General features: G+C 53.4%; 1 protein-coding gene across 2 annotated transcripts in view; it reads left to right on the top strand.

Annotated features, from left to right (window-relative positions):
• Cdc42bpb (CDC42 binding protein kinase beta) overlaps positions 1 to 17,907 on the top strand; it is a 94,423-nt gene extending 76,516 nt beyond the window's left edge. The window contains exons 22-37 of one of the 2 annotated variants that reach the window (XM_047536544.1): positions 1,380 to 1,469; positions 1,793 to 1,870; positions 3,238 to 3,343; positions 3,721 to 3,857; positions 4,438 to 4,577; positions 5,683 to 5,764; positions 7,231 to 7,447; positions 7,593 to 7,655; positions 8,533 to 9,129; positions 11,658 to 11,755; positions 11,843 to 11,927; positions 12,011 to 12,128; positions 12,235 to 12,352; positions 13,066 to 13,171; positions 13,260 to 13,330; positions 17,630 to 17,907. In XM_047536544.1, coding sequence (XP_047392500.1) covers positions 1,380 to 1,469; positions 1,793 to 1,870; positions 3,238 to 3,343; positions 3,721 to 3,857; positions 4,438 to 4,577; positions 5,683 to 5,764; positions 7,231 to 7,447; positions 7,593 to 7,655; positions 8,533 to 9,129; positions 11,658 to 11,755; positions 11,843 to 11,927; positions 12,011 to 12,128; positions 12,235 to 12,352; positions 13,066 to 13,171; positions 13,260 to 13,330; positions 17,630 to 17,761 — 2,238 coding nt within the window. In that variant the 3' untranslated portion in view covers positions 17,762 to 17,907. Of the gene's footprint in view, positions 1 to 1,379; positions 1,470 to 1,792; positions 1,871 to 3,237; positions 3,344 to 3,720; positions 3,858 to 4,437; positions 4,578 to 5,682; positions 5,765 to 7,230; positions 7,448 to 7,592; positions 7,656 to 8,532; positions 9,130 to 11,657; positions 11,756 to 11,842; positions 11,928 to 12,010; positions 12,129 to 12,234; positions 12,353 to 13,065; positions 13,172 to 13,259; positions 13,331 to 17,629 lie in introns of those variants that run through there. The other variant, XR_007106446.1, reaches the window with a different exon arrangement.
• Positions 17,908 to 22,711: the final 4,804 nt, after the last annotated feature.

Below are 22,711 nucleotides of genomic sequence, written 5' to 3'. Positions count from 1 at the left end.
CAGCAGTAACAGGATGTGGTGAGGAAAGCAGTACTTTTCCGTGAAGTTAAATGAACAGTGCAGGTCTCAGTGCAGGTGGGTTTCCAGCCAGTGCCGTCCCATCTGCAGCCATGGACAGCAGGGTCCAAGAGGAGGCAGGTTGTTCCTATAGCCAGTACACCTGCCATTTCCTGTCTCTCTCAGTGCCTCTGTGATGTGAGTAGAGAGTTCATCATAAAGGAGAAGCCTCGGTTGGATCTGAGGCAGCTGTGCTGGGAGCCACCCGACTCTGGGATTCGCCTTTGGGAGCCGCCACACTCCCTGTCTTGAGCTTGTTGCTGTTGGCTAGAAGCTGCTCCAGCCACGGCTGCCCAGAGGCCTTTTCTCACCAGCATGTGTTCCCCTGTTCCCTGCACCAGGACGCCCTCCTCCGCCTCTCTCCCCTAGCTGTCAGGAAGTGTGTGCCTATGGCTCTCCCCAGAGCAGGCTGCCTCCTCACACTCCCTTCCTGCATTTGCGTCCTGACAACTTGAGCACTGAGACCAGTGGGGTCTACGGGACCGAAATTGGATAGTGTGCATCCTGCTAGAGACTCATCCAATTGCCTTACTTCTGGGTTGTTCACTTACACTTTTTAGCTCTGATAATTATCTAATTGATCCCGTCTTTCCCTCACGGATGTGTCCACAAATTTAAATGCTGCCACACAGTTGCGCATGCCACCTGTGCGGTGCGTGCCACTTCCCAGCTGAGCATGACTCTGCATTCAGCAGCCCAGGTGACTGCAGCTGTTGGAAAGTGCGCATGGGGTGTAGGGACTACCCTAGCTGTGGGCTGCTCTCTTGGGCCCAGCCAGTGAGTGCTGCTGCACATCTGCACACGATTGGCGTGGGCAGCGTCAACAGGGACAGCAGTAGATGACTGTTCTGGGCATACTCATCACCATAGCTGCCTGGGGATTCTCGTGGTGCCCTCAGGGAAGTTCTGCTTGTGCTCGCAGGCCCAGGGGCCTTGTTGATTGCTTCTTGATCCCTGAAAAGAGGTTAAGAAGTATCTGCTAGTTGGTCTGAGGATTGTCAGTTCTACAGAAAATTGCTTATAGCTAATTCAAAGGATTGACCTTCCCTGGTTTCCTATCCTTAAGTGTCAGTGGACAGAGGTGGAGGTGGGGGCCAGACACTGACTCACCTTTGGTGATAATGGTGGTTTGCCAGATTCCACCTCCCTAGGCGGTCCCCATTGCGGCCAAAGAAGGCCAACAACAGTGGTCCTCAGGGAAGGCAGGGAAGTGGGGGCTCCTGACAAACCTCATACTGGGATTCAGGGGTAAGGACTGGATTCTGGGCCCCAGTGGGTCATGCTTTTATATTAAGAGCATTCTCTTATCTTTCTTTCCACAGACTAGCTCAGCCAGTGAGCAAGAATCACAGGCTCCAAAGACAGAAGTGTCCCCATCAGTTTCTGTGGCTGCAGGCACAGAGCAGCAGGAGGTGAGGCTGTGATGCCCTGTCGATGTCGGGGACCCTGGGGCTGCCCCGTGTTCACATGATGCAGCTGTTATCCTTGGTGAGCAGCAGCACCCTAGCATCAAGGCCAGCCCCTCCTGGCTCCTGGTGTGCCTTCCCCTGAGTTCCTGCTAGTCCGTCAGCTGGATGAGCAAGGCTTCTTCAGGTGTCTCAGCAACATAGTGAATTAAAAATGCAGATTGTTCATTATTAATAAATTCTAGAGAGAAATAAACCCCCTACAGGGCCTGGCCTCTGAGCACAGTGCTGGCACAGGACAGTGCTCACTTTTCTCATCTGTCTCCCAGGACATGGCTCGGCCCCCACAGAGGCCACCCGCTGTGCCACTGCCCACCACGCAGGCCCTCGCCCTGACTGGACCAAAGGTAGGGCCTTGCTTCTCACTCAGGTGCCCTCTTGGTTTTAGAATACAGCTTCTGTGTAAATAAAATGGGTGTGTTAATTTTGTGTACACATAGTAAGGCCCTTGTGTTCTGGTGGTGATTGTTCAGAACAGTGAGCCAGCCAGGACCTGTGTCATACTGAAGCCGCACAACGCAGGTTAACTGGAAACTCAGACTTCACTCTCCCCAGCTTGTTCCTCTCCCACTGGAACCTCTTTTATATCCAGTTCTTCTCCAAAATTATTTGCATTTATCTCGCTACACAAGATATGTGGTGGTGGGTAAGAATTTCTCCTCCACATAAATGGAACTCCATCTGAATGTCTCCACCGTGAGTGCACCCTGTGCCTCAGTGCCCATGGCTCTGCCTGGTTCCTGTACCGGCCTAGGGGTTCTGCAGGTTGGTCCTCTTTCTCTCACGTGTAAACATCAGTGCAGATGATAGTTTACCCCTCGTCGAGCCTTGCAAGCATCCACCTCGTGCCTGGGATGGAGCTTCTGTTTTGTTTGACGTAGACCAGTCTCTGTGGTTCCAGCTGGAGATGAGAAGCTTGATCTTGTTTGAGAGTGATTCATGCTTTGGCTGTGAGACTTCAGTTCTTGCAGAATTGTGAACCAAAGCGAGAGGCCATTCATCTTGTGAACGCCTGAGACCCAGAAGCACCTCCCTAAGGCTGCTGGTGTCTTGGTGGTGCACCCTCCTCCAGCTCCTCCAGGGGTGCTCTGCCTGGAGTTGGTACTCACCACTCCCCTCTTCTCACACAGCATCTTGCCACATGTGTCCTCTGGTGTAGCACGTCACTTTTGTTGCTGTCTGGGCTTTATAAACATGCTGTCATGGGCCCAGCACACTTTACCTTTCCAGCCACCCTCATGTCTCTTTTTCTTGGTTGCATTCTAGTGTGTCTGTCCTCCCAGCTGGGACGGTGGGTCTTTCTAGGCCTTTGCTGTGGGGACAGGGCTGCTGTAGATAATCTATTACTTAGGTCTTGATCACATACCCAAGGCATCTAGGTGACAGCCCAACCCAGGTGTGTGCCCAGACTGGCCCCAAAAGCCAGTTGGTGCTGATCCAAGGGAGTTGAGCTACCGCCAGGGAGAAGGTTGGCTGTGCCATGTGGCACCACGGCTCGGCCCAGTGCTGGAGGGAGCCAGCATCACTGCAGGGAGCAAGTGTGGGCCCGTGTCTGGCTCCGCTCCTCGGCTCCACCCACCACTCAGATTAGCCCTCCAGAAAACGTGTCTAGAGAAAAATGTCACGCTTCCAGCTTTTCAAGACAAAAAAGTAGAATGACCCAATGGACTTGGCTCCTGGGGTGCCTGACCACCTTCTTGATGTTCTTCTTCAGCCAAAAGCCCATCAGTTCAGCATCAAGTCCTTCTCCAGCCCCACCCAGTGCAGCCACTGCACCTCACTGATGGTCGGACTGATCCGCCAAGGCTACGCCTGTGAGGGTGAGTGTCAGCCACTGCGCCAGAGGTCATAGCATGTGACCCTGACATGCTCTGGGCACCAGCTTCCTTCCACAGGCAGACCTGTCCTGGGAGGGTGCAGCTGTGAGTTGGACAGGTCATTTTTCATTCTTACAAGCACTAAGTTAGGGCCTGGTCATCCTGTACCGGCTGTGTCCACAGAACGCTGCAGCAGGTGATTGTCGCCTGTTGACCATCATAGGCTATAACGTCCACAGCTAGTCCACCGTGCGTGTCCCTTGGAAGCTCTGTGGGGGTCAGTTCCTGTGTGTGGCCTTCCTGGTTGGGTTGGGTGCCTGGGGCCATCACGCTGCCTCCTCTTAGCTCCAGGGCACAAGAACCAGGCTGTTCTCTTGCAGTGTGTGCCTTCGCCTGCCACGCATCTTGCAGAGACAGTGCTCCCCAGGTGTGCCCTATTCCTCCTGAGCAGTCGAAGAGGCCCCTTGGTGTGGACGTGCAGAGAGGCATAGGAACAGCCTACAAGGGTTATGTCAAGGTAGGAAGGGGGACTGCAGCTTCCATTCCTTTGCCAGCTCACGGTGTCTTTGAAGTGTGGTGACGACTGAACATGGTTCCTCTTTACACAGTGCCTTCACTGAATGAAGTGATCCTTGCACTGGTCCTGGGAGGCCTCCCTCCCTGGGAATGATGCACTTAGGCCTTTGAGTGGGCCTGAGGCCCCACGGAAGCACTTGAGATTTCACCTGGTCTACCCACACTCCCTCCTCATGGGCTGAGCATGGCCAGTGGAAAGCCAGGTTCCCAGAGCTCCAGGTCCTTCCCAGCCACAGCACCCTGGGGTGCTCTGTGTGTGAGCTTGGCTCTTGGCTGCATCGTCACTTTTCCTGCATTACCTGGTCATGTGTGGAGCCCTGCTCAGCAGTGACCTGAACTTTCTAGGCTAAGGCCACTCCACCCAGACTCAGCCCTGGCTACCAGCCTGGGGAAACGGACAGTTACGCCACAGATGGGAGCAAGTGGGGGGCTAAAGGGGACTGGCAGTTTCCATTTGCTGCCCAGAAACGCCCTGACTGGCCTCCCTGGCCCAGAGAAACGTGGTCACTGTTCGTTTATAGGTCCCAAAGCCCACGGGGGTGAAGAAGGGATGGCAGCGGGCCTACGCGGTGGTCTGTGACTGCAAGCTCTTTCTGTACGACCTGGCCCGAGGGCAAGTCCACCCAGCAGGCGTCGTTGCCAGCCAAGTCCTGGACCTCAGGTCTGTTCCTGCAGTACCACCCTTGTTCTGTGAATCTGGGTCCACATTGCTTTTTAGCTAAAGTGAGTTTGTTACTGGGGTAATCGTTAATGTTGCTCATTCCTCTGTCTCCCCAGTGTGCTGTTTCAGAGGTGAGTGAAAGTTGAGTTGGTACTTAAGTACGTGCTATAACTTTCCGGCTTTGAATATTTGTAAATTGCAAATCTGCCAGATGGACATTCAACATAAAACTACACTCCCAGGAACAAGCAGAGAATCCCAGAGAAAAACTGTACAAACTAGTCGCTGGTGCCCTTATGTACCTTGGGGAGCTTTCTGAGAACCAGAGCTTTGTGTGGCCATAGCTGTGCCACACGACCTCATCTCTTCTCCTGTCAGTTGATCCTACCACCCTGGCATCAGGTGCATGCAGAGTGGCAGGGCCTCTGCCTGCCGTCCTCCTGTTATCTCTCTGACTTCATGCCTCTGGTCCTTGTTCTCCCTGTCTGTAGAATGGGGGATAGGATTCCACTGTTGATGCGGGTCAAGCCAGTGATGAGCAGGAGGCACTGCAGGGCTTGGACTCAGGCCTGTGCCACTTGGTATGGCTGGTGCTGGCAGCAGACTCAATACCTGCACTGGCCAGGGTCCAGCCTGGAGACTCGGGTTGGTTCTTAGGGGGCAAGAGACCTGCAGCAGTGTCCTTCCTGCTGGTCCTTTGCCATTAGAGATGTGCCCCAGCCTGGCGTGAGCCCACATCACGGGCACTGTCTGAGGGCAGACCGCAGCTGGCACGCAGAGCCAGTGTCCCGGGTGCTGGAGCCGTGCTTCCCTGCTGACCCGAGCCTCCTTTCCCACACGTGGCTAAGGAGTGGCCCCCTGACTGTGCCCTCGCTGATGTCACGTCGTGACTGTGGGACAGTGGCAGCACGCGTCAGGGCACAGGCCGTGTTCTCAGCATCCTGGCCGTTAGCTTCTGCAGGTGTCTGGGGAGTTGGTTTTACATGTCTCCTGGTCCAAAAGGTAGCCAGGGACTGCTGTGGGGGCAAGTAGCCTGGCGTGGGTGTCCCTCTTCATGGAGTGACTGGCCGAAGGATGGCAGCCAGTTGTGTTTCTTTCTTACCAGGGATGATGAGTTTTCAGTGAGCTCAGTTCTGGCCTCAGATGTCATCCACGCAACACGCCGAGACATTCCATGTATATTCAGGGTATGATTTTTTTCTGATTTTTCCCCCTATATTTTGGAGGCTATTTCATTAATTATTTTAAAAATCACATGATTGCTGGGTGCAGTGGCACAGTCCTATCCCAGCAGCTTAGGAGACTGAGGCAGGAGGATGATGAGTTCAAAGCCAGCCTGAGCAATTTAGCGAGGTCTTAAGCAACTTAGCAAGACCCTGTCCCAAAATGAAACTTGAAAACTGACGGGAGATGTGGCCTCAGTGGTAGAACACTCCTGGATTCAATCTCTGGTACCCAAAGTTAAAACGTGGAAAGGACTTAGACGTCGTGCACCCTTGGGTTCCATCCCCAGGACAGGGGCGGGGGCAATCTCATGGTTAAAGTTACGTCGGCTCTTGAGAGCATTCTGTGCTGCAGCAGGTATTCGGGAACACCTAGCAGTCCCGCCTCCCATCTTGCCCAGGTCGTCATGCGCCCCCTGTCCCCCCAGTCCTCCTGGGCTCCCACACACCTCGCTGGCCTTCCCTCTTCAACTCCGCAGTGCCTTACCCACCTGGTCTCAGCTTTTGCCTGGGCCAGCAGGGCCTCATGGTTCCAGAAGGGTTCCACTCTCGCACGCCCCTCCCCAGCATTTGCTCCTCACTCACGGCAAAACTGAGGGGAAATTGTTTCTTAATTAGGTCAACCTGGCTTGTGAGCCATTCTGTGACTGAGTTGAGCCTACCTCTTCCTGAATTAGTGTTAGTTGCTGTGTCGTTAGGAAGTTTCTGGAAGACTGTGGATCAGAGAAAGACCCACACACGCCTCCTCTTCCCTGCGAGTTCAATTTATTGGTTGACTGCTTAAGTCTCTGAGTCATTCTTCACTAAACCAGCGCTCTGTTCAGAAACAGCCTCTCCCTCACAGTACAAACATCGCCCACCACACGTGCTTAGCATGACCATCGTGCAACTGCTGAAAGCCTCCAAGCTTCCTAATTAGTTCTTGGTGACGCTCACAGGAAGGAGGGTGTAGGTGAGAGTGTCTGAGACTTTGTCTTTCCTGGACACTTTCTAAGAGTATACTTTTAAATTATAATAAAGTTACCCAAGGAATCAAAGTGGGCAGTTAAACCCCAGTTTTGGCAAGAGCAGAGTCAACTAAAATCTGACCGGGGGACTGAGGATATAGCTCAGTTGGTAGAGTGCTTGCCTTGCAAGCACAAGGTCCTGGGTTCAATCCCCAGTACCACACACACACAAAAAAAGAATCAATAAAATCTGACCAGGAAGAAACTGCGGGGCTGTGTTTACAGCCTCACCCCTTCCCACTTACTGCTGCCGAGTCGCAGGACAGCAGCTGAGGGGCTACTGCAGGACCCCTGCAGTGTGGCCTGCAGGGACAGAAGCAGAAGCTCTAGGAAGCCTGACCTACCCTTCATGACTTGTGGGGCCAGGTGGCTCTGGGTGGGCCTGGCCTGACCGCTGCTGTCTGTTTTGTTTCCCTCGTGAAGGTGACAGCCTCTCTCTTAGGTTCGCCTGCTAAGACCAGCTCACTGCTCATTCTGACAGAGAATGAGAATGAAAAGAGGAAGTGGGTGGGGATTCTGGAAGGACTCCAGTCTATCCTCCACAAAAACCGGCTGAGGAACCAGGTCGTGCACGTCCCACAGGAAGCCTACGACAGCACGCTGCGCTCATCAAGGCCGTCCCTCACAGCCGCCATTGTGGGTACGTCCTCACAGGGCAGCAGGGCAGAGAGGCTGGAGTGGCTGTGGTGCCAAGTTCAGTCGGGGCCATGCTGCCCCAGGGCACAGTTGCCCCACAGTCCACAGAGGCAGGTGACTGACTCACAGGACGCGTGTCTTTCCCCCAGATGGAGACAGGATTGCTGTCGGCCTAGAAGAAGGGCTCTACGTCATCGAGGTCACCCGAGACGGTGAGTGACAGGGGCCTCCCACCCGTGCATCTCAGGTCCAGCCTGGGCGCCAACAGCAGGCACTCAGACAGTGTGGCCCCACGTATAGGTTAAATCCCCACATGGAGCATTGTGTAAGCAAGGGAGAGGCTGAGGGGGGACACAACCCGCGGCGGCCGCCCCTGCTGAGTGCCCCCCTGTGCGTTAGCATGTCCAGGCAATGTCTCGACGGTACCACGGCCTGGTGATGCAGTGAGGGTGTAGTCACTTCATCGGGTTCTCCAGGGTGCAGGTGAGCGCACCTCGCAGGAGGACCTGGCAGCTACTGTGCACTGAAGCACCGGTCCCTTAGCTCTTTCCTGGGTGCACCTCTCTGGCAGCAGGCCCTTCTGTGCAGCAAGGGGTCAGCCCAGAAGCCCTGTGTGGCCATAGCAGAGTGAGGGTGGAGATTCTGAGCCAGCACAGGTCCAGGGTTAGTGTGGGGCCAGCGAGGGGTGGGCACTTTCAGAGTTTTTTGGGGACCTGGGGGGGGGTTGGATACAGCCTTTGTTCTCTGCATGCAAACCAAGGTTTCTTCAGTTAGGACGTGAACTGCTATGAGGTCCATATCCACCCTGCAAGGCCTCGCTGCCCTCAGGAGTGATGCCCAGCTAGGGCCCTGGCACACTGAGGGCATGTGTAGGGACAGGGTGGGTGGACATGGGGGATCGAGGTGTTAGAGGACTATGTTAGGCAGATGGGCAGGGGCTCCGGGGTGCTCGTGCCTCTGGCCCTGTGGCTGAGGGTGGCTGGGGCTGGCCACGTGGGGGCTGCAAGCACCTTCCTGCAGGTCCCCAGGAGAGCTGGGTTGTGCAAGACGTGGATGGTGCCCCTCACCCTTGTCCTCCCTGCAATCCAGTGATCGTCCGCGCTGCCGACTGTAAGAAGGTGTACCAGATTGAGCTCGCACCCAAGGAAAAAATCGTTATCCTCCTCTGTGGACGGAACCACCACGTGCACCTCTGTCCGTGGTCTTCCTTTGATGGAGCCGAAGGCAACTTTGACATCAAGCTTCCGGAAACCAAAGGCTGCCAGCTCATAGCCACAGCGACACTGAGGAAGAGCTCCTCCACCTGCCTGTTTGTTGCCGTGAAGCGGCTGGTGCTCTGCTATGAGATCCAGAGAACTAAGCCCTGCCACAGGAAGTTCAGTGAGCTGGTGGCTCCGGGACACGTGCAGTGGATGGCCGTGTTCAAGGACAGGCTCTGTGTCGGCTACCCTTCTGGGTTCTCTCTGTTGAGCATCCAGGGGGACGGGCCGTCCCTAGACCTGGTAAATCCCGCTGACCCCTCGCTTGCGTTCCTCTCACAGCAGTCTTTCGATGCCCTTTGTGCTGTGGAGCTCAAAAGCGAGGAGTACCTGCTTTGCTTCAGCCACATGGGACTGTACGTGGACCCTCAAGGCCGGAGGTCACGCATGCAGGAGCTCATGTGGCCTGCGGCTCCTGTCGCCTGTAGTATGTATATGTTTCTGTTGCCATACCCGTTGCCGCTTCTCACGTCCACGGTCGGCATGTGCTCCTTTGCTGTGGTTTGTCTCCCAGTCTGTAGCTGAGTGGTTGCAGAAGCAGGAGGGGCCCAGGCTCCCCTGAGGTGAGCACTGGTCGGATGCTACGCTGCGGCAGCACAGGGGCCCCATAGGGGCCCCGGCCTGCCTGCTCCAGTGGCTTTACAGGTGCTCCACAGAGGAGCCCACAGGGACTTGTGTGGGCAGAGGCAGAGTGAACTGAAGAAGGGACCTGGTGTTGGACCTTTTTCAAAGGCCTTCCTCTTGCTATCTAAACTTACACAGCAATGTAATAAGCTGCAGGTTTTGGGGGCCAGTGTTTCCTGATGGTGGTACGAGCCACTCTGTTTTCAAACATCTGTGTTGGTAATTGGCTGACACCAGTGGCACTAGGCAGAGCCGGGCTGACCTGGGCACCTCCAGAGCCTGGGCCTGACAGGTGGTCACTTCTAGCCAGCCTGCAACCTCGTGCTTTGAAGGGCCTTTGCCTTGAAGTTCTCCATCTGGCTGTCATGGAGTGAGCAGGACAGTAGGAGGCAGCCAGCAGGACATGCAGCCCCAGGTCAGGGCGCTGGATAGGAGGCGGATGCCATGTTTTTCCCTGATCACCTAAAACTGAAGCCTTTGTCTTCCCTGCTTGTGGCCAGGCCTGGGGGGCTGCAGTGTCCCACACTGTCCTGCAGGACAGCAGGGTGGGGTAAGGGTGGTACAGGCTGGGCCTGGGCTGTGGTGCCACTCTCCGGTCTCTGGCCTCAAGTGCAGCCAGCGCAGGACTCCCGCCACACAGAGTTCCAGCTTCTCAGAAGGCCCTCTGATTGTTTGGCACAGTTAAAGTTGGAGGAGATCTGGGTCACTAGCACAGTGTTTGTGCAACTGGCCACATAGAGCCAGCATGCGCCCCTGCCTTTGTGGTCTCCTTTCTTCTCTACTCTGTGCATAACATGGATGCCCAGTCAGTTTTAGAGCTGGTTAAAAATAAGTTAACTTTTAGGATCAAGAAGTGCTTGTATGGAGCTGCCTGCTGAGTGCTGTGTGCCTAACTATCTCTTAGGAAAGCTGACAGTCATGACTTGCAGAGGAGACCGAGAACCACAGGGGTTCTGTGACTCGCTCATCTTCAGACTCCAAAGCCCATGTTCTTTCCACTCTATTAATTTTTTAGGTTATACATTTCTTCAGACATCTCAGTTAACCGTTTATCAGAAACAAATCCCCACACAGCAACTAAGAGTGCTTCCCCCAGGATTACCCTGTGGAGCATGCCCACCTTAAAGTTAATTCAGGGTCAGCTTTTGCATGTGGCCCTCAGAAAGAGAACCACCTTGTGTCTGGAATGTCACTTCTGAAAGGTTGGTGACCAGGCCTGGCACCCCGTCTACCTCCCTGGCCCTGTTGTACTTCTTTCTCCCGCTCGGGAGGGGGAGAGGCTGTGACGGAGTGAAGCGAAGGTGCTCAGGTGCTCTGCAGCTGGAACAGGATGAAGTGGGCTGGCCCCGGATTCAGGGAACTGGGCACAGCCTTCTGTGGACCTCATGGCCTGCTGACCTTCGGCTCTGTGTGTCCATGAGGTGCTACCTGGGGACTGAGTTTGAGTGGCAGCAGTAAGGGTGCCCAGAGGGTGGCCCTGTGGGAAGTGGACACCCACTGTCCCTGTCCATCAGGTCATGCAGGTGGCCTTCACTGCCATCCTCAAAGTGGGGCATCCCCACAACCTCACGTATCCACTCTCAACCTAGCGGCTGGCTGGCTATTGCCAGCCATTGGGAAGGTACTCCAGCCTGAAGTACTCCTTCACCATGTGTTTTCAGAGCAGGCTGCTGGATCCCCACGTCCATGGGGATCTGTCACAGAACCGTGCAGTGGGGAGGCCTCACACACTCACCCAGAACCTGACTTGATGCTTCTCTGGGAGAGGAACCCACTGCACGGTGCTGCTGAACAGCTGGCCCCTCCTGAACTTGAAATGTGTTCGGCCTGAACTGATAAACCTTTATAACCTTCATTTCTTGCATGAGAACTAGATGAAAAAGCAAACTTAAAATCGTTCTCAGCATCTCTGCTGTGGTGTGTAAGCGGTGATGTACAGACGGGGTGCATGGCACACACCTGTGATCCCAGCTACCCTGGAGGCCGAGGCAGGAGGATCGCAAATTCAAGTCCAGTCTGGGTAACTTAGTGAGACCCTCAACAACTAAGCGAGACCCTGTCTCAAAAATAAAAAAGGCTGAGGATGTGGCTCAGTGGTGGAGCACCTGGATTCCATCCCTAGCACCAAAACGTCACGCAGTTAGGCTGGGTTGGTGGCACGTTAAATGTGTGTCACCCTTTAATGAACGTGACCTGAAAGGTGGGAACATGAAACCCAGTTGGGAGCACTGCGGCCCCTCCTCTGTACCTTGGCAGCCCAAGGTGGCCCTAGGAGGCCGGAGCAGGCAAGGCCCAGTGCTGCTGCTCACCTGTTGGCTCCATCTGTGCCAGGCTGCAGCGGCTCCCACGTCACAGTGTACAGCGAGTACGGTGTCGACGTCTTCGACGTGCAGACCATGGAGTGGGTGCAGACCATCGGCCTGCGGAGGGTGAGGCAGCCTGGAGGCCTTGTGTGGGTGGGCTTCCTCTGCCCACCTGCGCCACACACAACTGTCACTCTCTGGTTTCCAACACAGATAAGGCCCCTGAACTCTGACGGCAGCCTCAACCTCCTCGGCTGTGAGCCTCCGCGCCTGATCTACTTCAAGAGCAAGTCCTCAGGTAGCTCTCAGCAGCGGACAGAGGGAGCACGGGGCTGTTCCTGCTGGGCCGCAGCCGCGGTGACTGTGCGCTTCGTCCTGCAGGAACAGTCCTCAACGTGCCGGACACCTCAGATGGCAGCAAGAAGCAGATGCTCCGGACACGAAGCAAACGGCGCTTTGTCTTCAAGGTGCCGGAGGAGGAGAGGCTGCAGCAACGGCGGTAAGGGCCAGGGCCCTGGCTGGCCAGGCCTCGTGGGAGGAAGAACTGGCTCCGAGCCAAGGGGATCTTTACATATCCCTAAAGCTCAAACCACTTCCTTTCCCAGAGAGATGCTCAGAGACCCAGAATTGAGATCCAAGATGATATCCAACCCCACCAACTTCAACCACGTGGCCCACATGGGCCCGGGCGACGGGATGCAGGTGCTCATGGACCTGCCTCTGGTGCGTTCAGGGCTGGGGCGGGGCGGGGCTGGGGCTCCCGTGCAGGCAGCTGGCTTTGAAACACAAAGGCAGGGCCCCCCAGGACCTTGCTCCCTGGCCTCTCGCCGTCATGCTGACCTGTCACGCGGCCACCTGCCTGAGCTCCCTTCTCGAGCAGTTTCCTTGTCCTGGGCATCCCCACACCACCTTGAGCCACTGGCTGCACCATGGGTAGGCATCTGGGCTGGTGGCAGACCCTATTTTCACCTCATTGTCCCTTAGGAAACCAGCCATCAGAGAAGGGTTTCTAACTTCTTAGTATGAACAGGTAACGTGCTTCTTAAAGATTCTAAGTGTGCCGGTTGGGCACAGTGGCACACGCCTAAATCCCAGCTATCATATCCAGGAGGCTGAGGCAGGAGGATCACAAGTTCAAGTCTAGCCTCTAGAGTTTAGCAAGATCCTGTCTCCAAAACAAAGGGTTTGGGTGTGTAGCTCAATGGTAGAGCACCCCTGGTTCAATCCCCAGAAGCATCCCCCCAACACAAAAGAACAACTACAGGATTTGACTTGGAAACTGCATGCCAGTTATTAGCTCAAACCGAGAGGTGACCATGTCCAAGGATCTGCAGCCCTTTTGCCCAGTCCCATCATGCAGATGCCACTGTGGGCCATGGATGCCAGTGCAGCCTCTGGTCACTGTCCCCTGCTCATGGGATGCTCTCTCCCACCAGAGTGCTGCACCCCTCACCCAGGAAGAAAGGCCTGGCCCTGCCCCTGCCAGCCTGGCCCGGCAGCCTCCCTGCAGGAGCAAGCCCTACGTCTCCTGGCCCTCCTCAGGTACCAGGAAGGGGCGGGCCGAGCAGGGACCTGAGTCTCTGTCACCTTGCAGCTGTTCCCTAAGGTGAAAGTTGTCCTCGCTTTGCAGGTGGGCCAGAGCCCGGAGGGACCATACCTCTGAGGAGCATGTCTGACCCCGACCAGGACTTCGACAAAGAGGTAGGGCTTTGCCCCAGCAACACAAGCGGCATGTCCACCTGTGAGTCCACTTGTGGAGAGGACCGAAGGGGCTTTTGAGAAGGATGCTTTGCTGCCTCTCGGGTAGCACCCAGGTCAAGTGTGCTGAAGGCTTGGAGGAGGAGGAGGCTTGTGCAGCTGAGGCTCCCAAGGGAGCCGTCCTGGGCCTGGAGGTCTGGGCATGGTCGCAAGCCCCTCCAGAGCTCTGTGCGCCCTGAGGGAGGCATGGAGGCTCCTCCTTGGTCATGAGTCCTGGTCTCCTGCTCAGGCCATCGCTGCCCCAGGGCCATCCTAGCCCCTCTAGCAGAGTTGCCGAGGGTGAGACAGGCACATCCTGATGAAAATTTCCCTGAAAATTCATCTCCTCCCAGGAGCTCCAGCCTTCCAGAATTTTCTGTAGTTTTTGCATGTGCATGTGGGATGCCAGCAGGTGCCCTAGTCCTGGAGGACCTTCCTTTCTGGCTCTGCTCTCCTTTCCACCAACATCTCTTCCCGACACCAGGTTGGGGGGTGGGCAGCAGCACCTCCTGTGCTTTGAGGCCATACTACCCCATGCCTCATTTCCCCCAGTGTATAGTGTGGCCAAGACACAGATAAGTGAGTTGGGACTCGTATGGCACTGAGGGCGGCCTGGAAGTGAGAGGTCTTGGTGTCGCCACGTGGCTCTGCCTCAGCCCAGCACAGAGCGCTGTCTAGCATTTGCTGCCCACCGGAGGCCCACTGAGGCCGGGTCTTCCAGCTCACCCTCTTTCCCCTCCCCACGTCCCCAGGCTCCACTGGAACACTGTAGGAATGTGATGTTCAGCTGCTGACACATGACACTTTCTGCAGACTCACATCTTCTAATAGTCGTTTAATTTTGAGGCGATTTCATCACATAATAACCTGTAGTTTTTATGCAGTCCAGTTTATCTTTTTCAGGTTAGAGAAATCTCTGGAGTGTATTCAGTAGCTTTTCAGGAGGCCAGCATGGGCAACGTAGCTGGACCCTGTCTAAAAATACAATGGAAGGCCGGGTGCGGTGGCGCACACCTGTAATCCCAGCAACTCGGGAAGCTGAGGCAGCCTCAGCAACCTAGCCAGGCCCTATCTCTAAATAAAGTATAAAAAGGCTGGGGATGTGGCTCAGGGGTTGAGTGACCTTGGGTTCAATCCCTGATACAAAAAAAAAAAAAAAGCTGGGGACATAGCTCCGTGGTGGAGCACTTGCCCAGCACATGTGAGGCCCAGGTTCCATCTCCAGCCCCCAGAAGAAAAACCTTTGCAGGGTGTTGTTTGTCCTGGCATCTTGAAAGAACGTGTGTGTGTGTGTGTGTGTGTGTGTGTGTGTGTGTGTGTCTTCAGGCAGCTGCCAACACACCTGTGCATGTGATCAGTGCAGTACCTGTGCCCTCCCTGGGGGGCGCTGAGCACTGCTGGGAAGGGTCCTGGTGGTGCAGGCCTGGCCCCTGCACACACCCTAGTCTGGCTGGGTTGTTCCTCTCGACTGGCAGCATTCTCAGGGCTGGCCAGGTCCTTTTCTAGCCTTCCCGAGCAGCCTCTGGGCTTCCGCGCCTGCGCACGTTGTATACCATAACCATACGCTTCCTCGCATCCTTGGTCGCGGGTGCTGTTCTACCAGCACGCTCCTAGTGCCTGTCGGTGAGCGTTCTGTTCCAGTGTTCCTCCTGTCCCCGGCCTCGGGAGCCCCGCAGGACCCTGTTGTCCCCACGTAAGGCACCTGTTCATGGGAATCTTGTTTGTTCCTCTGAAATTCATGTAAGTGACATTCATGACACATAAATGTGACTTTTTATTTCTTCATTTTTTTGTGGTGCTGGGGACCAATCCCAGGGCCCTGAGCATGCGAGGCAAGTGCTCCGTCACTGAGCCACACCCAGCCTGAGTGGCCGTTTTAATTTGAACAACGTGGTGGTGTTCAGTGCTGTACTGCCACCACTACTCTTGGTTCAGAAGCATTCCTGACACTCGCAACCCCGTTCCACAATTGAGCGCTTTCTCCTCCAGGACATTCTTCTTCTGTGTCTGACTTTCCTGTTGGTGTTTGTCTGCATTGTAGGCTGTGGCCATACTTTGTGCCATCTTAAGGCTGAGTGATGGCGTTCCATCCTACAGACAGGCCATGCTGCTTCCCTTCTTGCACTTATGGTATTCGGGCGGTTTCTATTCTGCCTGTTGTGAGCAATGCCACTATGAACATGTGTGTGCGCATGTTTGAGTATCTGATTGCCCTTCTTTTGGGTATGTACCTGGAACTGGAATTGCTGTGTCATGTGGAAATTCTGTTAACTTTTATTTTAGTTTAGTTTTTGTTGGTTCTAGAGATTTGGGGATTGAACCCAGGGTGCTCTCTACTAAGCCACATCCCCAGCCCTTTTTAATTTTTGTTTTGAGACAGTGTCTTGCTATATTGCCCAGTCTGGCCTGGCATTTGCAATCCTCCTGCTTCGGCCTCCCAAGTAGGGGGGATGACAGGCGGCCTGTTGTAGCTTTGGGAGGAACTACCAAAAAATTTTTCACAGCAACTTTGTTTTCCTTTCCCACTAGCAATGTATGAGAGTTCCAGTGTCTCCATTATCTGTAAAGTACCGTTTGTGGCTTTGACTTCTGTTTCTCTGATGAGGTGATATTAAGCATCTCATCATGTGGCCATTCATACTCCTTCTCTGGACAACTGTCTCAAGTCCTTTGCTTTGTGCTTTCTTTTCCTGTGTGTGTTGCTGGATTGAATTCTGGTCCTCACCCATGCTAGGTAAATCCTCCTCCACCAAGCTACAGCCCCAGCCCATGTCCATTTTTAATTGGGATATTTCCTTATATGTATTCTGAATGCTGAATCCTTATCATATATATCTTTTGCAGATATTTTCTCCTCTATATCATCATCTCACATTCTTGATAATGTCCTTTGATGTATAAAAGTTTCTAATTTTGGTGAATTCCAATTTATGTTCTTTTTTTTTTTCTGTTGCTTAGACTTTATAAGTCTTTATCTAAAATCCATTGTTGCCAAATCCAGGGTGATGAAGTCTTACACCTGTTCTCATTTACGAGCTGTATGGTTTTGGCTGTGGGTTTGGCTGCTGGTCTGTTTGAGTTAGTTGTTTGTGGCATGAGGAAGAGCTCTGACTCCCTTCTGCGTGTGAATACCCAGCACATTGGTTGAAGAGCCTGCTCTTCCCACTGGATGGCCTCAGCACCTATATTGAAAATCAGTTGACCACTAGTATTATTCTGGTCCCTCCATTCTGTTCCATTATCTATATGTCTGTCTCTATGTTGGTACCACAGTGTCGCTTAGTAGTGTATTTTGAAATAGTGAGTTTGGGAAGTGTGAGTCCTTGAACTCTGTTTCTCTATTGCTTTAACTATTCTGGGCCCCTTGTACTTGTGTATGAAACTGAGGATTAGCTTTTCCATTTCTGCAAAAAAGCCATTGGAATTTCAGTAGATTCTGCCAAATCTGTAGACTACTTTGGGGAGTAATGCCATCTTTAAGTTTTCCAATCCATGAACATGGGATATCTTTCCATTGATTTATTTCTGTATTTATTTATTTTTAGAAGTGATTTGCAGTTTATAGCACTTAAATCTTTCACCTCCTTGGTTAAATTTGTTTTATTCTTTTGGACACTATTGCAAATGGACTCGTTTTCCTCAGTTTCCTTTTCAGGCTATTCATTGCTGGTGGATAGACGCACAACTGATTTCTAACTGTGCTGAATCCATTTGGTGATTTTTTTGTGGGTTCTTTGTATTTTTCCATGTATAGAATCATGTCTTCTACAAATGTAGATCAGTTTGCTTCTTGTCCAGCTGGGCACCTCCAGAGCCTTTTCTTACCTAGCTTTTCTGGCTAAAACTTCTAGTCCAAGGTTGCGCTGCAGCGGTCAAACCAGCACGCTTATGTTTTTCCTGATCTCAGAATAAAGCTGTCTCTTGCCACTGAATGGTATCAACCATGGGTTTTTCACAAGGCCCTTTCATTGTGTTGGGGACAGGCCCATAGGAGAGTGTCATTTGTGCCTTTTGGCCCTTTGGTTGCAGGTCAGCTTTCTTCACTGTGGAATCACTATGTTCTGTAGTTATCAGTACCAGGTTATTTCCAAGTGCATTTATAAGCTGTCACCGGCAAGCATGAGGACCCTTATGAATAGCTTATATAGTGTTTTTCCTAACAGGAGAAGAGCAGCCACTGTACCTGTCCCACTGGCAGGGCTGTGTGGCTCTCCCAGGCCCAGGACAGCTGGTTCTCATGTGTTCTTCTCTTTACATTGACAGCCTGACTCAGATTCCACCAAACACTCAACTCCCTCGAACAGCTCCAACCCCAGCGGCCCGCCGAGCCCCAACTCCCCCCACAGGAGCCAGCTCCCCCTCGAAGGCCTGGAGCAGCCAGCCTGTGATGCCTGAGGCACTGCCAGTGCACCACCATGGGGTCAGGAGCCAGGATGGCCCCAACATCAGTGCCAAGACTGAGCTGACCCTCCAGTGTTGTCCAAGGAAATGTAGATCCGTCTGTAGATACGAGATGAAGAAAAGTCTTTATTATAGTAATGATCAGTTTTACACCACGTTGTTCGTGGCAGTAGACCAGATCTGTTTGTCTGCACAGCCGTGAGGCGACTCTTCTGTTTGCACATGAAGGACCACCACACACCTCCCTCCCACCCAAAAACCAGCCGGGAAGGCTGCGGGGCGCTGCCAGCTGCCTCAGCAGAGACCCGTGAGAAGCGCCCGCTTAGAAAGCAGGTGGCTCCGGGCTCGGCCTCAGCACCTGGGCTTTTCCCTGGCTCCCGAGGCTGTGTCCCCAACCTTAGGGCAAGAGTAGGAGCCATGTGTCATTCCCAGCATCACTGGAGCCTGAGGACAGGAACGTGGAAGTCAGGGTGTGACTGTTCCATTCATCCAGCTGTCGCAGTCGGCCGTGGAAGTCCCACTGACCCCTGGTGAACATGCCCAGCCCAGTGGCGCTCGTGTCCCTGCAAGCCAGTGCACTCTGGTCATGGCTGTGAGGTGCCAGCAGCACCCGCACCGTGAGGGCAGCTGCACTTCACTCGCCACCGACTCCTGCCTCCTGCCACAGCCAGCGCCACCTGCAGGCACACCCTGTGGCCTTCCCTTCCCGCCCCGCATGGAGCCCCGTGATTAGTAGCCCGTGTGGATCACGTAGACTCGCCCGACACTCCTGCACGTGGCCCAGCTCACGGCGTGGTGACGCCTGCGCGTGGAACCTCACCCCTCTGTATCCTGTGTTGAGTGACCAGGTCTGTGGCCGTGTCTCATAAGGCTTGTGATTCACTGTGGCAGCAGATGCAGCTTGTCGCAGCTCAAGACCGGGTTCCCCTTCTCCCACAGCGGGTGCGCTTGGCTGGGTGGGCACCGAGGGGTGTGGCACCGCTGGCTGTCACCCAGCACCTGCCTGCCCTCCTGGGCCTCACGCTGGGCAGGCACCTGCTGGGGGTTCTGGTTTTTACTTTTTTAATGTAAGTCTAAGTCTTTGTAATTATTGAATCGTGAGAACATTTTTGAACAATTTACCTGTCAATAAAGCAGGAGATGGCAATTTTCATGTTCTGTGGTTTGTCTGGATCTGCCGTGGCCTGAGTGCCTGGGCTGCGCAGGAGCACCCACACAGGAAATTCTTCCCCAAAGGTCCACGGAGGCTGTCCTGCCCACAGAAGCTGTGCTAGTGGTCAGTGCAGAAGTGACACGAAAGGCCACCTGCATTTCATGGGAGAGGCTGACTTCCTGTGGCAGGTCTCCAGGGGCCACCTGGGCCATGGTCAGCAGGGTCAGGTGTGGTGGGAAGGGCAAACTGGCCACCTGTTTCTGCCAGGCTCCCTGGTCCTTCTTGGCAGGGCAAGGAGCTGGGCTTTCAGCCTGAGTGGCAGGAGCCCTCAAGGGCTGTGGGCAGTGCTAGGCAGAAGAGCAGCACAACCAGGAGGGGCTGCTGTCCTCAGGCACATACCAACCCCCAGCAGGGAGGAGACCTGGGCAGCATAGGTGACCAGCCCCTGAGAGGGAGGCTGGTCAGGTATCAGGACCATCCTACCGTGAATCAGGTAACACCTGCCACTCACTGACACCTCCAGCCAGTCGGGTCCTTGGTAAAGTGAAGGCGGGTAACAGCACCTGCCAAGGCGTGTGGCATGAAGAGTTCAGAGAGCTGCAGGCTGGGTGGCAGGCAGGGCTGGGAGCCTGGGAAAGTGCCAGCTTGCTGATGGCAGCAGCGACCCCAAAGCTCTGAGCTGCTCTGCACAGTCCACGTTGGCCAGTAGGACTGCTCAGCACAGCTCCTTGGGGCCTCTCCCTGGGCCTCCGTAATTGCAGCCAGGAGAGCAATGGGGCACATTTCAGGAGCACCAGCCCCCAAGGGTCCTGCCAAAAAAGGGTCTGCGTTCCTTGGCAACCGGACACCACACCTGATCTCCTGGGGGACATGCAGCCTTCCTCTCTGTCCCAACACGGACCTGCTGGGAGCAGCAGTGACCACACAAGGCATCGAGGAGCTTCCACAGGTGGACCGTGCATCCACACAGTGAGAGCTTGTGGTAGGAGTCACAGACTGCAGCCCAGGAGCCGCAGGCCAGGCTGTGACAGGGCCACTGCCGCACGAGGTCGCTCCCCTGGCCGCGTCTGCACACGTGACCTGCCATCCCAGAGTGCGTAACTCCAGCTCTGATCACCCTCAGACGGGAGGCAAGGCCTTGCTTTGCAGTGGCAGACTTGTGAAAGCCGCGGGAATCAAAGCACAGCCAGTCTTGTCAAGTCCTCACCAAGATTAGAGCAGAGCACCTGCCACGCCCATTCCGCTCGCAAGACTCCGACCACAGCCTTGCACGGAGGCCACCACAGCCTCTCACATTTCAGTCCTTCAGTCCTTCCAGCCAAGGGCCACTGTTCCGCGATCTCTGGTAAAACCCCTTCCTTCAGCCTCCGAGTCCGCCTGCGCTGACGGTGACACCCCGTTCCTGCTGCAGTGTTTCTGCTCTTACCAAGCGGCATCCTCTGGAGAACCTGGCTGCTGTCAGCAGTGGGATTGGAGCAAGGAGTCAGTGGCTCCAGGCTCGCGTCTATACTGGGCCCTGGGTGCTTTTCTGAGGCAGGCCTTTTTCTGCCCTGGTGACTCTTCCCTCTGGCTGAACCCCCATTTGAAGAGGCTCCTGCTTACTTGAGGGTGAGCATGGATAGACTTAGATGAAGGATCCAACATCACTTTTGGGGACTGCAAAGGGCTTCTGTCTTTCCAGCAAACCCTGTCAGCCATCACCCCCTGGGGGTACCACACTCCACAGAACTTGCTGTGTCCTCTGGGTTTGTGCACTTAGTTTAATATTTTGTTTAATCTGCGTGTCTAATTGAAGACATGAGCACCTTTATTGTGGTTTCACTTTTGTTTGGTTACAGGTGTACATAAATGATTCGGCTCCTTTACTTTTCTCACTACTTGTTTCCGGAAATCTTCTAAGAGCAAAGTAAACATTGTAAACGGGGGACATGGGACAGGTGGCCACTTAGAGAAGTCATAGCAGGCACCACCAGCTGTGAGTGATCTCAAGGGGCAGTCTTGTGTGGTGCTTACCTGAAGCAGGCAGGTGAGGTGCCTGCAGACACAAGACCAGTGTCCAGGAAGACTTGGTCACAGGTCAGACGGCCAGGCTGTCAGCAACTGAGGAGGGCTCCTGTTCAGCATGCTTGTCAGAGCGAAGCTCTTTGCCCTGTGGTTCCCTGGCAGGGCTCGTGGGGTTCCCTTTGCTTTGGGAGACTGAAACAAAAGGGGAGCCCAAGATCCCAACACGAAGGGGTCACCCTGTAGGGACCCCAGCCACAGAACAGTCCATTCCTGTGCATCCTCTGGCTTGCACATCACTGGAAGAGAGTTCGTAAAACTGATTACAGTGCTAATGTAAACTCCTGTGCCTATTTCTGACTTTTCCATTTTATTAAGATGAAGACAAATTAAAAACAAAAACAAGGTAAACCAGCTTAAAAGGTTTTATATGGCATTTCAGTCAAGATGGGGGAACTTTTCAAAATTAATGGTATTGTAATTAGCTCCATGGCAATCCAAACACTAGAGAGTCACACCTTTAGAAATGAGAATTTTGGCTGAGGATACAGCTCAGTTGGTAAAGTGCTTGCCTCGTAAGCACAAGGCCCTGGGTTCAATCCCCAGTACCACAAAAAAAAAAAAAAAAAAAAGAAAGAAATGAGAATTTTGGTTTGCCTGGCAAATACTGGCTTAGGGTGATGAAACAGTTAATTAAGTGATTAATAATCTAGAAGAAAACAATGAGAAAAGTATTTATAAGTAATTTTCTCAAACAGGTCTACTTTTTCTTTTAAGACCACCTATACATTGGTCAAAATCTTGCACTAAGAACCATAGAAACCATAGTTGATTCTTTGAAAAGATAAGCAAAATCGATAAAACTTTAGCTCTGTAGATTATTCATAAAGAGAAAGAGAAAGGACCCAAATAAAATTAGAGATGAGAAAGATATTACAACTGGTAACACAAATTCAAAGGATCTTTTGGGACTATTTTGAAACACTATATGTTAGCTTGAAGTCTAGAAGTGGACTTCCGAACACATGTAGTACCAAAATCCAGGATATAAAAAACCTGAATAGGGGCTGGAGCTGGAGCTCAGTGGTAGAGCACTTGCCTGGCATGTGTGAGGCACTGGGTTCAAATCTTAGCACCACATATAAGTAAGTAAAATAAAGGTCTATTGACAACTAAAATATATATATATATATATATATATATATATATATATATATATATTTTTTTTTTTTTTTTTAAACTTGAATAGTTTGGGCATGTGATGCACACCTATAATTCCAGTGACTCAGGAGGCTTAGGCAGGAGGATTGCAAGTTCAAGGCCAGCCTCAGCAACTTAGGGAAGGCCTAAGCAATTTAGTGAGACCATGTCTCAAAATAAAACCAGCTGGGGATGTGATTCAGTGATTAAGCACCCCTGGGTTCAATCACTGGTACCCCCCCAAAAAAAAGTAGCTCAGTGGTAAAACATCCCTGCACTGAATCCCCAGTTATTGGGGGAAAAAAAAAAAGCCAGGCGTGGTGGCTCAGGCCTATAATCCCAGCAGCTCCAGAAGCTGAGGCAGGAGGATCTTGAGTTCAAAGTCAGACTCAGCAATAGTGAGGCACAAAGGCACTCAGTGAGACCCTGTCTCTAATAAATACAACATAGGGCTGGGGATGTGGCCCAGTGGTCGAGTGCCCCTGGGTTCAATCCCCAGTACCAAAAAAAATTTTTTAAAAAGAGCCTCAACCATAAGCTGTGTGACTCACTACAGTGGCACACACCTGTAGTCCCACTACTAGAGAAGC

Source organism: Sciurus carolinensis, chromosome 2, assembly GCF_902686445.1.
Source record: "Sciurus carolinensis chromosome 2, mSciCar1.2, whole genome shotgun sequence".
In the NCBI taxonomy this organism is placed as follows: Eukaryota; Metazoa; Chordata; class Mammalia; order Rodentia; family Sciuridae; genus Sciurus; species Sciurus carolinensis.
Note: the sequence above shows the minus strand (reverse complement) of the source record. Positions and strands in the feature narration are given on the sequence as shown.